This window comes from Orycteropus afer, unplaced genomic scaffold (assembly GCF_000298275.1).
Source record: "Orycteropus afer afer isolate SDZICR_OR568_19922 unplaced genomic scaffold, OryAfe1.0 scaffold00007, whole genome shotgun sequence".
NCBI lineage: Eukaryota > Metazoa > Chordata > Mammalia > Tubulidentata > Orycteropodidae > Orycteropus > Orycteropus afer.
This window is the reverse complement of record NW_006921594.1, coordinates 12,149,876-12,165,369: the sequence shown is the minus strand read 5'-3', so window position 1 is coordinate 12,165,369 and position 15,494 is coordinate 12,149,876. Positions and strand designations below refer to the sequence as shown.

Sequence of the window (15,494 nt, the reverse complement as noted above, 5' to 3'; positions counted from 1 at the left end):
TTAGCCACTACACTACCAGAGCTCCCTTAAGCAAAGAATACCAGAAAGATATGTTTACTTGTGTTTTACTGACTATGCAAAAGCATTTGATTGTGTGGATCATAACATTGTGGATAACGTTGAGAAGAATGAGAATTCCAGAACACTTAACTATATTCATGAAGAACCTATACATAGACCAGGAGGCTGTCATTCAAATGGAACAAAGAGACACTGCATGGTTTAGAGTCAAGAAGGGAGTGCGTCAGGGTAGTGTCCTTTCACTATACTTACTCAATCTATATGCTGAGCAAATAATCTGAGAAGCTGGACTACATGAAGAAGAACATGGCATTAAGATTGGAGGAAGAATCATTAACAACCTGTGATACGCTGGCAACACAACCTTGCTTGCTGAACTGAGGATGACTTGAAGCACTTACTGATGAAAATTAAAGACTACAGTCTGCAGTATGGATTGCATCTCAATATAAAGAAAACAAAAATTCTCACAACTGGATCTATAAGCCACATCACGATAAATGGAGAAAAGATTGAGGTTGTCAAAGACTTCACATTGCTTGGTTCTACAATTGATGCCAATGAAAGCAGCAGTCAGGACATCAGATGATGTATAGCACTGAGCAAGTCGGCTCTTTCCAGTGCTGAAGAGCAAAGATGTCTCCTGGAGGACTAGCATATGCCTGACACAAGCCATGATATTTTCAGTCACCTCATATGCATGTGAGAGCTGGACAATGAATAAGGAAGACTGAAGAAGAATTGATGATTTTGAGTTGTGGTGCTGGTGAAGAATGCTGAAAGTACCAAGGACTGCTAAAAGAACTAACAGATCTGTCCTGGATGAGCAGCAGGAATGCTCCTTGGAAGTGAGAATGGCCAGACTTCGTCTCACCTACTTTGGTCATGTTATCAGATGGGACCATTCCCTGGAGAAGGATGTCATGCTTGGTAAGGTGGAGGGTCAACGAAAGAGGGGAAGGCCCTCAACAGGAAGGATTCACACAGTGGCTGTGGCAGTGGGTTCAAGTATAGCTCAGATCATGGAGCTGGCACGGGACCGGGCAGTGTTTCATTCTGCTGTGCATAGGGTCACTACAAGTCGAAGATGACTCTACAGCACCTAAAAACAACAACATTGTTGTTAGTGCCATTGAGTGAATTTTTGAATCATAGCAACCCTATGTGACAGAGTACAACTGCCCCAGAGGATTTTCTAGTCTGTAATCTTTACGGAGTAGCTCTGGTGGCATAGTGCCTAAGGCGTTTGACTGCTAACCAGAAGGCTTCCGGTTCAAACCACCAGACACTCCTCTGAAGGAAGGTTGGGCAATCTACTTCTGTAGTGATACCACCTCGGAAACCCAAGGAGGGGTCACTGTGAGTCGGATCTGACTCAACAGCAGTGAGTTTGGTTTGTTTTTTTTTAATCTTTATGGAAGCCTATCTCCAGGTTTTTCTCCCATGGAGTTGCTGGGTGGAATCCAGTTTGCCAACCTTTCAGTTATCAGCTGAGTGCTTAACTGTTACATCCCCAGGGCTCCTTAATGTAGCTATTTTTTAAAAAAGAAAAGCTGAACTCACTGCCATAGAGTTGATTCCAACTCGTGTGACCTCTCCTTGGGTTTCCAAGGCAGTAGTAAATCTATGGAAGTAGATTACCCAGTCTTCCTTCCAAGGAGTGGCTGGTGGATTTGAACTGCCAATAATTAACTGCTATGTGGTACAATATAAAGCCTTCTAAAATCTGTTTTTTAAAAAAGGCAAAATTAATCATAAGAACTTATATTTGATGGGCTATCATCATGGCACCTATTCAAAGATCACATTTTAACTTACATGTCTTAGTACTACAACAACAAAGATAAGGGCAAAGTATTTTTTATTGTAGACACAGAAGTCAAGTGTTTCTTTGGGTTGATTATAGCAGGCATCTTTTAAGGAAACTTTTAGAGAGTAAGCACTAGTTTATCCTTACTTTTGTCTAGTTCTGTTTTGGAAAAAAATTGATCCATAGATGTCTTACAAGTTGTTCTATGTAGTATGGATCTTAAAAATCAAACTTTTGGTATTTCTGATTCAAAAACAAGCAATAAATGTTATAACACTCTTTTGAGAGTGTTTCATCAGCACTGTCAGCTTCATGTTGTACCTGAATGTTAGTCACTTCATTTTCCGTCCTTTGATCTCATTTCACAGTAGTAAAAACAACAAAACCCTTAAAGCTGTGGCTAATATATGATTAAACTCAAAAGCACACAGGCTTGTATTTTATACAAAGGCTTATGGTGTACCTATCTCCATTTAAAATTATACAGCCACCTTAGAGTATCAAGTTGTAACTCTTACAAGAATACTGCTTCTTTCTTCTTCAGTTTTTCCTCTTAGTTTTCAGCAGTAAGAATTTGATAGAAATTATTTTTGTAAAGTTTTATACTATTTGTTTCCAATATATACCATACCCACTGCCCTCAAGTCAGAGCCAACACATAGCAATCCCCCCCATGGGTTTCTGAGGTGGTGTCACTACGGGGGTAGATTGCCCAGCCTTCCTTCTGAGGAGTGGCTGGTGGGTTTGAACCTCCAGCCTTCTGGTTAGCAGTCAAGTGCCTTGAGTACTACGCCACCAGAGCTTCCATAATTAATTTAAATTAGTCTTATCTTTTAAATAAATACCTTCCTCAAAACATTTTTAGGACTTTTCTTCTGGAATTGTTTTCAGAGATAGTTTATTACTTTTGAAAGGAAAGTTATTTCATCACTACTAATTCCTTGATCCCCAGCATTTTTTTTTTTTTTTTGGTTTACTTGTTTTCCTCCTCTTTGGTTCCATGCCCTCCCTGCTCACTTTCTAGTAGGAACATAGCCAATGGTCCTGTATCATCAAAGAGGGACACAGAATTTACTGGGGACAAAGTCTGGGTAGACATAAATCCTGTCTGAGTCCATAGTGTAATCCAGGACCATATAGGAGAATATTGTAGACAACTTCTGTTTCATTGCATATCAAGGTACTTCAGTGTAGGTTTTGGGATATTAGCTGAAGAAGGGTAAAATTGACAAAATGCCTCTTCATTTTCTATCAGACTTATATTATTTAGTGGAAAGAGCATTACCTGGGGATCTGAGAGACTTGGGTGCTAGTCCCAATTCTCCTAATAATTAAAAATATGATCTAAAGCAAGTCATCTCATATGGTCTAGGCCTCAAGTAGCTGTTGATAATAGCTAACACTCTATACTAGGTATGACTCTTCATGCTTTATGGAGGTGGTAATGATGCCAGGCAACATCAAGTCAGTTTTCAACTCATAGTGAAACCCAGTGATAGAGTTGAACTGCCCAGGGTTTTCTAGGCTGTAATCTTTCCAGAAGCAGAAAGCCTTGTCTTTTGGTTAGCAGCTGCGTGCTTCACTATTTTGCCATAAGTACTCTTTTTTTATAGTAAAGTATTAACTCTTAAATCTCACAGCAACCCCATGAAGTGGATAATGTTACTAACTACATTTTACAAATGAGGTGTAAAGAAATTAAGTGACTTGCATGAAATTACTCAGCTACTAAGTAACAGAGCTAAAATTTTAACCTGAGCAACCTAACTCTGACATCCATACTCTTAACCATGTTACTTTGTCCCTTCATTCTAATAGATAGGTAGGTGGGTGGGTAGTCGGGTGTGTAGGTGGATGGATGGATGATGGGTGGATGCCATCAAGTTGATTATAACTCAAGACAACCACATTTACAACAGAATGAAATGTAGCTGAGTCCTACATCATCTTCATGATTGCTATCATATTTAAGTCAGTCATTATGGCTGTTACGCCATTCCATCTTATTGAAGTCTTCCTCCCCCTCTTTGGCTCTCTACTTCATCAAACATTATGCCCTCTTCTAGTGATTGATGTATCATCAACTTGATAAACATCCAAAGCAAGCAAGTCAGACAGTGTTCTCTAGTGATCCATAAAGTTTTCATTGGCTAATTTTAGGAGAGAGATCTCCAGGCCTTTCTTCTTACTTCGTCTTAATCTGGAAGCTCTGCTGAAACCTGCCCAGGACAGATAGTGCTGCTGATATTTGAAATGCTGGTGGCATATGGTTTAACATCACAACAACACACAAGCCATCACAGTACAAAACACTGACAGACAGATGGGGGTTCTTTCCTGTATTATATTATAAAATGGTTTCCAGATGGTAGTTAGTGCCCTTTTCATTCTGGTCTTCAGTTAATGAAATTAAATAATTGTGAAAAACAAATAAACTATTTTTATTGAGGTTAAATTCACATAATATAAAATTAACTAAAGTGAACAATTAAGCAGCATTTAACACGTTCATAATATTATGTAACTACTACCTGTATCTTGTTCAAAACATTTCATTTTCCCAAAGGAAACACCAATAGATGTGAGCAACAAAACTAAATACCAGAGCTCTACTAGGTAACCAAAACAGTAGATTTTGTTTCTTATATTCTGGTTCTCGGTCCATTTTAAGTTAATTTTTTAATGCAGTGTGACTTCATTCTTTTTGCAAATAGAAATCCACTTCTCCCAGCATCATTTTTTGAAGTGGTTATTGTTTGTTTCCCCATTGAATGAAATTGACAAACTTGTTGAGAGTTAATTGCCCATAATTAATAATGGGTTTATATCTGGACTCTCAGTTCTGTTCCATTGGTCTATGTGTCAGTTATTATAATACCAGTACCAAATTGTTTTATTTACTGAAGTTTTATAGTACGTTTGAAATTAGGAAGTGTCAGTCCTCCAACTTTGTTCTTTTCCAAGATAGTTTGGGATCTTCTGGTCCCCTTGCAATTCCATATAAATTTGAGAATTGGCTTTTCCATTTCTGTAGGAAAAGGCTGTTGGAATTTTGATAGAGATTGCATTGAATCTGTGCATCCCTTTGGGTAATGTTGACATCTTAAGAATATTAAGTCTTCTAATCCATGAATAAGGAGCTCTGGTGACGTAGTGCCTAAGGCACTTAACTGCTAACCAGAAGGCTGGCAGTTCAAACCCACCAGCCACTCCTCGGAAGGAAGACTGGGCAATCTACTTCCGTAGTGATACTGCCTCGGAAACCCAAGGAGGAGTCACTCTGAGTCGGTCCGACTCGATGGCAAATAACAACAAAAACAATCCATGAACATAGAATGTCTTTCCATTTAATTGGACATCTTTAATTTCTTTCAGCAATGTTTTGTAGTTTCCACATATAAGTCTTTTACCTCCCTGGTTAAATTAATCCCTAGATATTTTATTCTTTTAGATGCTATTGCAAATGGAATTATTTTCTGAACTTCCTTTTCAGATTGGTCATTGCTGGTATATAGAAATGCAACAGATTTTTGTGTGTTAATCTTCTAATCTGCAACTTTGCTGAATTTGTTTATTAGCTCTAATAGCTTTCTTGTGGATTCCTTAGTGCCTTCTATATATAGGATCATGTCATCCACTAAAAGGGATAATTTTTTTTCATCCTTTCAGATTTGAATACTTTTGATTTTTTTCTCTTGCCTAAATGTTCTTGCTGGAACTTCCAGTACAGTGTTGAAGCAGTGGCAGAAGTGTTCATCCTTGTCTTCTTCCTGATCTAAGGAAATAAACTTTCTGGCTTTCACCAGTGAGTATGATGTTAGCTGTGGGTTTCTCATAAACACCTTTATCATGTTGAGGAAGTTCTCTTCTAATCCTAGTTTGTTAAGTGTTTTTCTCATGTAAAGATACTGAATTTCATCAAATGACTTTTCTATAACAGTTGAAATAATCATGTTTTTTTTTCCTCTTTGAACTGTTAATATAATGTGTTACATTGCTTATTTTTCTTATGTTGAAAAACTCATGCATTCCTGGGATAAATCCAGTTGGTAGTGGATTAAATCCGTTTAATGCACTGTTGAATTCAGTTTGCTGTTATTTTGTTGATGCTTTTTGCATCTCTGTTCCTATAAGAGTTAAAGGTGTGTACCTTTCTTTCTTATGGTATCTTTAGATTCTGGTGTTGGTATCAGGGCAATGTTGACCTCATAAGATGCGTTAGGGGATAGGTCTTTTTTATTTTTTGGAAGAGTTTGAGTAAGGTTAGTGTTAATTCTTTAAATGTTTTGTAGAATTGATCAGCAAAGCTATCTGGTCCTGAACCTCTCTTTGTTGTATAGTTTTTGAGTATTGATTAAATCTCTTTGCCTTTTATGTTGATGTTTTCTTTTTCTTCTTGAATAACTTTTGGTTGGGAGCTCTGATTGCATAGTGCCTAACGCATTTGACTGCTAACCAGAAGGCTGGTGGTTCAAACCCACCAGCCACTCCTCAGAAAGAAGACTGAGCAATCTGCTTCTGTAATGAAACTGCCTTGGAAACCCAAGGAGGGGTCACTATGAGTCACATCCGACTCAATGGCAATGAGTTTGGTTTTGGTTTTAACTTTTGGTTAATTTGTGTATTTATTAATTTGTCCATTTCTTCTAGATTATTAATTTGTTGGCATACAGTTGTTTTTAGTATTTTATTGTAATCCTTTTTATTTCTATAAAGTTAGTAGTAATGTCCCTACTTTCATTTGTAATTTTAGTTTTTTGCATCTTTTCTCTCACACACGCATGAGCGCATACACTCTTTTCTCATTCTCTGGTCCTAAAGTTTTCTCAGTTCTATTGATCTTTTCGATGAACCACCTTTTGCTTTCATAGATTTTCTCTGTTGTTTTTCTGTTCTCTACTTTGTTTATCTTTGCTCTGATCTTTATTATTTCTTTCCTTTTGTTTGCTTTGGGTTGTTTTCTTTTTCGAGTACCTTAAGATGTAAAGTTAGGTTATTAATTTGAGATTTTTTTTCTGTTTAATTGTGATTTGGGTGAACGTTTACAGAACAAATTCATTTTCCATACAACAGTTCATATACATTTTGTTTCACGACCTTGGTTACAATCCCCATAATGTAACAGCTCTCTTCCCTGTGGTTACCTTTTCCCCAGTGTCCTTCATTCCTATGCATTCCTCTCCTCTAAGCTATCTCCCTATGCAAATACTGCCCTTTGGATCTCCTTTGGTTGATTTTCTAAGGAGTCTACTTACCTGGTGTATAAATATTCACCTTACATATATGTCTGTTGTTTTACTGGAAGCCACATGAGTGAGTTCAGTTCCAGGCCCAAAGAGTGATTAGGGGGCCATAATCTTGGGGGTTCCACCGGTCTTTGTCAGACCAATGAGCCTGGTCTTTTTTATGATTTTGAGTTTTGTTCCACATTTTCCTCCCACTCTATCCAGGATCTCCTACACTGATCCCTTTCCAAGTGGTTAACAGTGGCACCATCTAGTTCTTCTGGTCTCCATCTAGTTCTTTTGGTCTCAGGGTCATGTAGGTCTACTAGTCCCTTGGACTAATTGTTTCCATATGTCTTTGGTTTTCTTCATTCTTCTTTGCTTCAGATGAGAAGAGACCAATTGTTCCATCTTAGATGTCTGCTTGCATAAAGACCCCAGTTGCTACTCACCACAGTAAGATATAGAACAATATTTTTGTGTAGCATGTTATACCAGTTGAGCTTGATGTCCCCCGCAACCATAGTTCTAAGCCTGTGGGCCCAGGACCCTCAGGGTGTTTGGCTGTGCTAAAAAGTTATCATAACTTTGCCCCATTAGCTCTATTATATATAGATGGATGTTCTTATAGCACATACAAATATGTCTGTGGAAATATTGTCTGACAAACTTATATATGGTCATATATACCTAGACATACCTGATCATTCATCCTGTCTATTATGTATCCACCCATAGGTTAATGTTTGTGATTACTGATAATGTATTATTGTGTGTGTAAAAGTGTTTATCTTTGTTGTCTGTGTCTTACTTTTCCTTAGTGTTACTATGGTCACTTGCTTTTAGTTTATTGCCTTTCCCTTCACCCAAATCAGTACTTGTCTCTTACAATTTTCCCTCCCATTTCCTCCCATCCCAGGTAACCAACAAAGAAAGTTTCCTTGCATGTGTAAACCTTCCCTTGATTTTTTACAGTAGTGGACTAATACAGTATTTGCCCTTCTGTGATTGGCTTATTCATTCAGCATAATATCCTTCAAGTACATCCACGTTACGAGTTTCATGAATTCTACATTATGCTTTAGTGTTGCATAGTATTTTATTGTGCATATATACCACACTTTGGTTATCCATTCCTCTGCTGATGGGCACTTCGGTTGTTTGTCTCTTTGCTATTCTGAATAGTACTCTGACGAACATGGGTGTGCATATTCATGTCTTGCCTCTCACTTCTTTATGATATATACCTAGTAATGGAATGGCTGAACCAAATGGTATTTCTATGTCCAACTTTTTAAGGAATCACCATACTGTTTTCCACAGTGGTTGTATCATTTTAGTCTCACCAGCAGGGTATGAGAGTCCTAATCTCTCCACATCCTCACCAGTGTTTGTTATTTTCTGTCTTACTGAATTTTGCTATTATTCCTAAGATGAGATAATATCTCATTGTTTTGATTTGCATCTCTGATGGCTAATGGTCCTGAACATTTCTTCATGTGTTTCTTGGTGAGATTTTTTTTTTCTAGTATAGGCATTGATAGTATAAATTTCCTTGTGAACACTGCCTTCTCTTCATCCCTTAAGTTGTGTTTTTACTTTAATTTATCTCAAAGTAGTTTGTAATTTATCTTGTGATTTCTTCTTTGAACGATTGTTTGATTAAAAGCGTATTGTTTAATTTTCACATGTTTGAGAATTTTCCGTTATCCTTTTGTTACTGGTTTCTAGCCTCCATTTGTGTCAGAGAAGAAATTTTTATGATTTCTGTCTTTTAAAATGTTTTGAGACTTGTTTTTTGCCCTGACATTTGACCTACCATGGAGAAAATTCCATGTGTACCTGAGAAGAATATCCATTCTTCTGTTGTTAGGTAAAGTGTTCTATATATATGTCTTTTAGCTCTAGTGTTCTATATATGTCTGTTAGATTTAGTTGGTTTATAGTGTCATTCAGGTCCTCTGTTTCCTAACTGATCTTTTGTCTAGATGGTCTATCTGTTATTATTGAAAGGAAGGTTTTGAAATCCCCTACTGTTACTATACAACCGTATTTCTCCCTTCAGTTCTGTCAATGTTGCTTCACATATTTAGGACTATATTGTTTAATGCATACAGGTTTATAATTACCAATCAGCGTTTAATTTAATTACTTTAAAATAACAAGAGTAATATGACTTTACTTCTCACTGATTTTTTTTTTTTTCTTAAAGTGGGTTAAGTTGGCTGGGACAGTGAACCATTTGAATTGTTACAACTAGTAGCTATTGAATTTCAAACATGAAGACTCTTGGTGTTTTCCAGCATCAAGTTACACATAATAAATTTAGACAAGTTTACAGGTGCAGTAATGAAAGGATATTTACAAGAGTGACACAAATCCAACTTTTCCAAGTCAGTGGCATAATAATTCAAGCAGTCAGTGTAAACATTCCTGCTATTCATTGGTTCCAATTTTGGTAATTAGTGGAGACTTTTTGAACTGGATTCAGTGAAGTAACTTAGTGGGCAACAAATTTAAAGAAATTTAGGGAAAAATGTTTTCTTGTTCCTGCTTTTTAAAATAAATTTTTTTGTTTTCATTTTGGGAAGGTATAGATTTTCTTCAATTCAGCATGTACTTTATATAAAAAAAATTTCTTGGGATCATAAAACATATTCATTAGAACTTCAGTTCTTTCTGAGCTGTACTGTAGTACTGGATTGGATCTGTGCCACAGTTTTTTTATGCTCTTGTCTTACTGTTTCCACTAGATTGAAGTTACCTGAGCGCATAGACCATATTTATCTTGTATTTTCATCCATTATAAATCTTGCATAGTATGATGCTAGCACATTGTTAGTTCTCAGTCGAACTTCATGGATATTGTTTGTTGAATATACCAGTTTACATTAGAAAAGGAATTCCACTAAAGTAAAAATTCTTCTCTTATATCAGTCTGTTTAAAATTGTCCTGAGTTGCTTTTTTACCTGAACTGTGGAAACTCTGAGTATCAAGTTGCTGCCAGTTTATTTAGTCAGTTGACCTGTGCCTGTGTGTACATATTTTATTTTCAAACATTAATCTAATTTATCTTTCTTAGTAACTTAAAATCCTTTATGAAATTTCTTAAAGATAATAGGCTAGCTTCTTAATTCTACAAGCAATTATGGTTTCCATACAGACATACAGATTATGAAATTTCAACTCTATGATGTTTTTTTCTTTTACTATTCAGATTTTCATTTTTCTTGCCTAGCAGTTCTGATGGCATAGTGCCTAAGACATTTAACTGCTAACCAGAAGGCCTGGCGGTTCAAACCCACCAGCCACTCCTCGGAAGGAAGGTTGGGCAATCTACTTCCATAGTGATACTGCCTCGGAAGCCCAAAGAGGGGTTGCTATGAGTCGATCCGACTCCATGGCAGTGAGTTTTGTTTTTTGGTTTTAGAAGACATAGGCTATAAACATAAAATAACCCTTCAGAAACCAGAATAGATTTTAAAATATAAAGAATATTGTGAAAGATTTGTTGAATAAAAGTGATTTAGACACTATTCAATGAAAATAAGATCAAATTTTCCAAGCATAAAGATAGCGCTGTCATTTTCCACTTAGCCATCCCCACCGTGATGATATTAAATTCTTCTCTTATGAGCTTGTCCATTTAAAGATGGTCTCAGTAGACAGCTCAGTAGTTGGAACAAAGTAATATTCCAATTAGTGTCATCCTCAGGACTGCTTGCTTTTTTTTTCCCCTTAGATTTATATCACACACTTAATTTTGGAAAAGAGATTCACATTATTTACCTAAATACGGCAAATACAATTTTCATTATAGCCCAGCCAGAAACTGGTTATTTTCATTACAGAGATTTCAGCCATCATAAGGTAAAAAAAAAAAAATTATGTGTGTACCTACTATCAAGCTTCTGACCACAAAAACGCATTGCAGAAAATTATAAAATGCTAAAAAGAACAAAGAATAAAATACAGACCAATAATTTTAAATAGGTTACTTAGCTCATTTCTTGTAAGAATGTCTGGATATTACATTTTAAGCTTACTTATTCCTATAACTCTCTTTTATGATAGATATTGAAAACCTATGGCAAAGGAGAGCAACATGTATTGGAAGTAGAAAATAAAAAACTAGTAGAAGACCAGGAAAAACTGAAGACTGAATTAAAGAAAACTTCAGATGGTAATGTTTTGTGCATGTGCAAGTATGGGAAGGCTAGAATGATATTATGCTGTTACACCACTTTGTTTTCCCTAAAACAAAACTAATGCCTGAATGTCCTTCTGGCTAAAATATCAAGAATGACCTATTTATAAATTCCTACTCAAATACAAAGATAAAACACTGTTTCAGCAAAGACAAACATCCTCTGTTATACAGAAAAACATGTAGGTGTTCCAGATCTGTTTTGTAAATACAGATGTTCCTTGACTTCGCAAAAGAGACATGTTCCCAAAAAGTTGCATGTAAACACGTTTTTATAAAATGAATCACATTTTTCCATCATCATATATTGCTTCTTTCAGAGAAGCAATCACAGGGGGACTATTTGGTTATAAGAAAACATCATTTCTCTCAAGCCCTAATATATCCTTCCTGTTAGGCATAAGGAAAAAGTTCTCTAAAAGAGATGAACGGGTATGGGAGTAGCCCCTCTCTGGAACATCAGCTGAGAGTTTGAATGCCCCTTTCCAAGCTTCATTGTAATTTTGGCTTGGGGTGGTGTATCCTAACTCCATTTCCTTGAAGGCAACTAGTCCTCTCCTATATTTTCTAAAAGTAGTTCTGATAATATTTTTTTTTTCATTCTTCATCAAAAAACAGATTATTGCCTACAGCCTTATAACATAGGAAAGTAGATACCCCTACCCCAAGTCCAGAGTTATCGCAGGAAACTGAGAGTAAGTTTGTGACTTGATCCCTGGGCAATATGCCTGCATACAACATACATCCTTGATGTTGGCCAGATACTGGGGAAGCATGTATGCAGTCAGAGTTAAGGTAATGACCAGTGCATAGACCATCTCCAAATTCAAATCTTTTTGTTTGAAGGTAAATTTGAGAATGTTCAGGGACTGAGTCAAGAACCTACTTTATACCATTTATAAGTTTAGATTTTCTTTACAGAGGTATCAGTGTGTTAGAAACTCCCTGAATATAACTTACTATTACTAAATATCTGTTTACATTGTTTGAAAGGAATTTACCTCATCAGAGAATACTTCAGTGTGAGACAGAACAGAAGATAAAAGTTAATTTTATAAAACAAAACAAAAATCAATGGGAGACTATTTCATGTGATACAAAATTATTTAGTCACCTCCTACTCCTCACTTAAAATGAAAAGGAAAATAGTTTAGAGGCAATAAATGAAAAAATAAGTTCCCTTCTCAGTAAGGTGGCATATATATAGCTGTTCATTCAAGTCTTGCATACTTGGTACTATTGCTTTTTTTTAACAATTCCAAAAGATTTGGACATAGTTGAGAAGTTTCATCATTTATATGAAAATAAACTCATTAGTTACCTTCCCTTGACATTAGACATTTCAGGATAGAAACTAGTGTTCTTTGTTTTACCCAACATAAAATAGTTCTGCTAGTTCTTGCAAAGAATGAACAGGGTTATTTCCAAAACACTTTTAATTAGGGGAGAAAAATTATTTCAAAATCTTACTTTCTTCATGTCTGCCAAAGATCTGTTTTCTTATGTATTAAGCAGGGTGGTACAAAAATAAAAGACAAAAATAAATTGTATGCCATGCTATACCTCTCTTAACTCTAGTCAATTTTATTTCTTCTGGCTTTGGCTTTCAGAGCTTCTAACTCTGAAATATTTTGAGCTTTAACTTCTTGAATCTGAGATATAACTCAAAATTCAGTGTTATATGACTGTCTCCTTAAAAGAGAGATAGATGAAGATGGTTACAGAAAATAAACTTTTGATAATGTAGGCATTGTGCTTATAATATAACCAGATACACCAGCCTCTATGTTTAAAATAGACTCCAGAGCTTCATTCCAAATGAATCAGTGTTGAAGTAAAAGCAGATTTTACCTGTTTGAGGATGCCCTATTTGGTTCCTGCAAGATAATGTGGTATTTTATGAACAGCTGTGGTGGCGTAGTGCCTAAGGCATTTGACTGCTAACCAGAAGGCTGGTGGTTCAAACCCACCAGCCACTCCTTGGAAGGAAGACTGGGCAATCTACTTCTATAGAGATAATACCTCGGAAACCCAAAGAGGGGTTGCTGTGGGTCAAAATCGACTCGATGGCAGCGAGTTTGGTTTTGGTTGTTGGATTTATCCAAAGTTACTATTTTACGCAACATCATTAGTGACCTTGGGAAGATAAAAATTCTGTTTCTAAAGAAGACATTTCTTGGCTATATTCTCTTATATGTCTTTTATCTTCAAGTGTATTAAGGTAAGAAGTAAGAAATTTTATCAATGAATAGTACACGATTTGTATGAATTCAGCAATATAATTATACAGTACCACTCAAATATTTACTGATTTATAAAAACTTAAGGGTATTAAGGCTCACAGTGTTCTACCAAGCATGATGTCCTTCTCCAGAGATTGGCCCCTTCTGACAACCTGACCTAAGTATGAGAAACGAAGTCTGGCCATTCTCACTTCTCAGGAGCATTCCGGCTATACTTTCTCCGAGACAGATTGATTTGTTCTTCTAGAAGTCCATGGTACATTCACTATTCTTCACCAACACCACAACTCAAATGCATCAATTCTTCTGCAGTCTTCCTTATTCATTGTCCAGCTTTCACATGCATATGAGGCTATTGAAAATACGGTGGCCTGGGTCATGTATGCCTTAGTCTTCAAAGTTATATCTTTGCTCCTTAACACTATAACGAGATCTTTTGCAGCATATTTGCCCAATGCAATATGTTGTTTGATTTCATGGCAGTCAATTGTGGAACCAAATAAAATGAAATCCTCAGCAACATCAATCTTTCCTCCATTTATCGTGATGTTGCTTATTGGTCCATTGTGAGGATTTAAGATAGCTAGCTACAAACTGGAAAAATGGACTTCTGAAAGCAGGTATTAAGAATACTCTGTCATTAGTGCCAACTATTCATCAATTTTTAACCACCAGTTCAGATTCTGACCAAGATTAACAAATTACCTGTGCAGCAAAAGAAAGTGATCCAAAAGAGAGTGTGTATATCCCAAAGCACCTCATTTACACTTAAGACTAACTTAGTCAGGTGTAAGGACCTGCTTTGTCATTTTTAACGATCGTGTAACCATAGCTCTAATATCCCAGTGTGCATAGTAATTGGAAAAAGGCACTGCCATGAAAATGTGAATGTAAGTTTTAAAAAAATGTGTAAAACTCACAAGCTCTTAAGCTCACATAGCAGAAATAGACCTTGTTTGTAGTGTAAAACCTTTACTGAAATCTGAAGAGAATGACTTCAAAAGGCCTCTTCTAGAAAAGCTACTGGTACTTATAAATAAATACTTTGTTGGTATTTATTCTTATACCTAGAGTGAATGCATAGCATTCAATCAATGCATGCATCCATGGAGTTACAAAAAGTAAACGGGAGAAGCAACAACAGCCAACAACAACTAACCATTAACACACATGATGATATAACCCAGAAACCAACCCAGCCATGGAAGTATCCAAAGTAAATAAGCCTACAAGATTGTAAACAGGGAACCAGAGACATCAATTGACAAATGAGGACAATTACAAACCAAAAAGAGGGGAAAAACTGTCGTTACAGGACTTTTAGATGGTAGGGAAGTCAAGACAACTACAAGATAGAATGGACTGTTCTAAACTTGGGAAGAAAACTATAAATCACAGGGTAATCTCAAAGAAAAATGATAAACCTTCACATCAAAATAAAAAAGAGGACCAGCACGAATATCTAGCAAATACTAAAACAATAGCAACAAAGGAAGTGATTAATAAACAAAACGAGTTCAGCATAGAAAGTTATATGGAACAAAGAAATCGACACCATGAAAAAGCACATAACAAAAATGACAGCAACAAATTTGTATTTGCTGATAATTGCTTACCTGGCAAGGGACTTATCTCTAAGATTTGTAGACAACTCCAACACCTCAACAGCAAAGGAATTAACAATCCATTTGAAAAATGGGCAGAAGACATGAACAGACACTTCACCAGGGAGGATATTCAGGTGGCCAGCTAATACATGAAAAGATGTTCATGATCATTGGCCATCAGTGAGATGCAAATCAAAACAACAATGAGATACCATCTCACCCCAGCACTGATGGCAAAGTTTAACGAGACAGAAAATGACAAATGCTTGCAGGGATGTGGAAAGATTGGGACTCTCATACACTGCTGGTAGGATTATGAAGTGATACAGCAACTGTGGAAAGCAGTATGGCAATTCCTTAGAAAGCTGGAATTGGAGATA

General features: G+C 36.3%; 1 protein-coding gene across 1 annotated transcript in view; it reads left to right on the top strand.

Moving 5' to 3' along the window:
• LOC103200565 (B cell receptor associated protein 29) overlaps positions 1-15,494 on the top strand; it is a 147,265-nt gene that overhangs the window by 70,479 nt on the left and 61,292 nt on the right. The window contains 1 exon segment of the mRNA XM_042781394.1: positions 11,132-11,240. Coding sequence (XP_042637328.1) covers positions 11,132-11,240 — 109 coding nt within the window.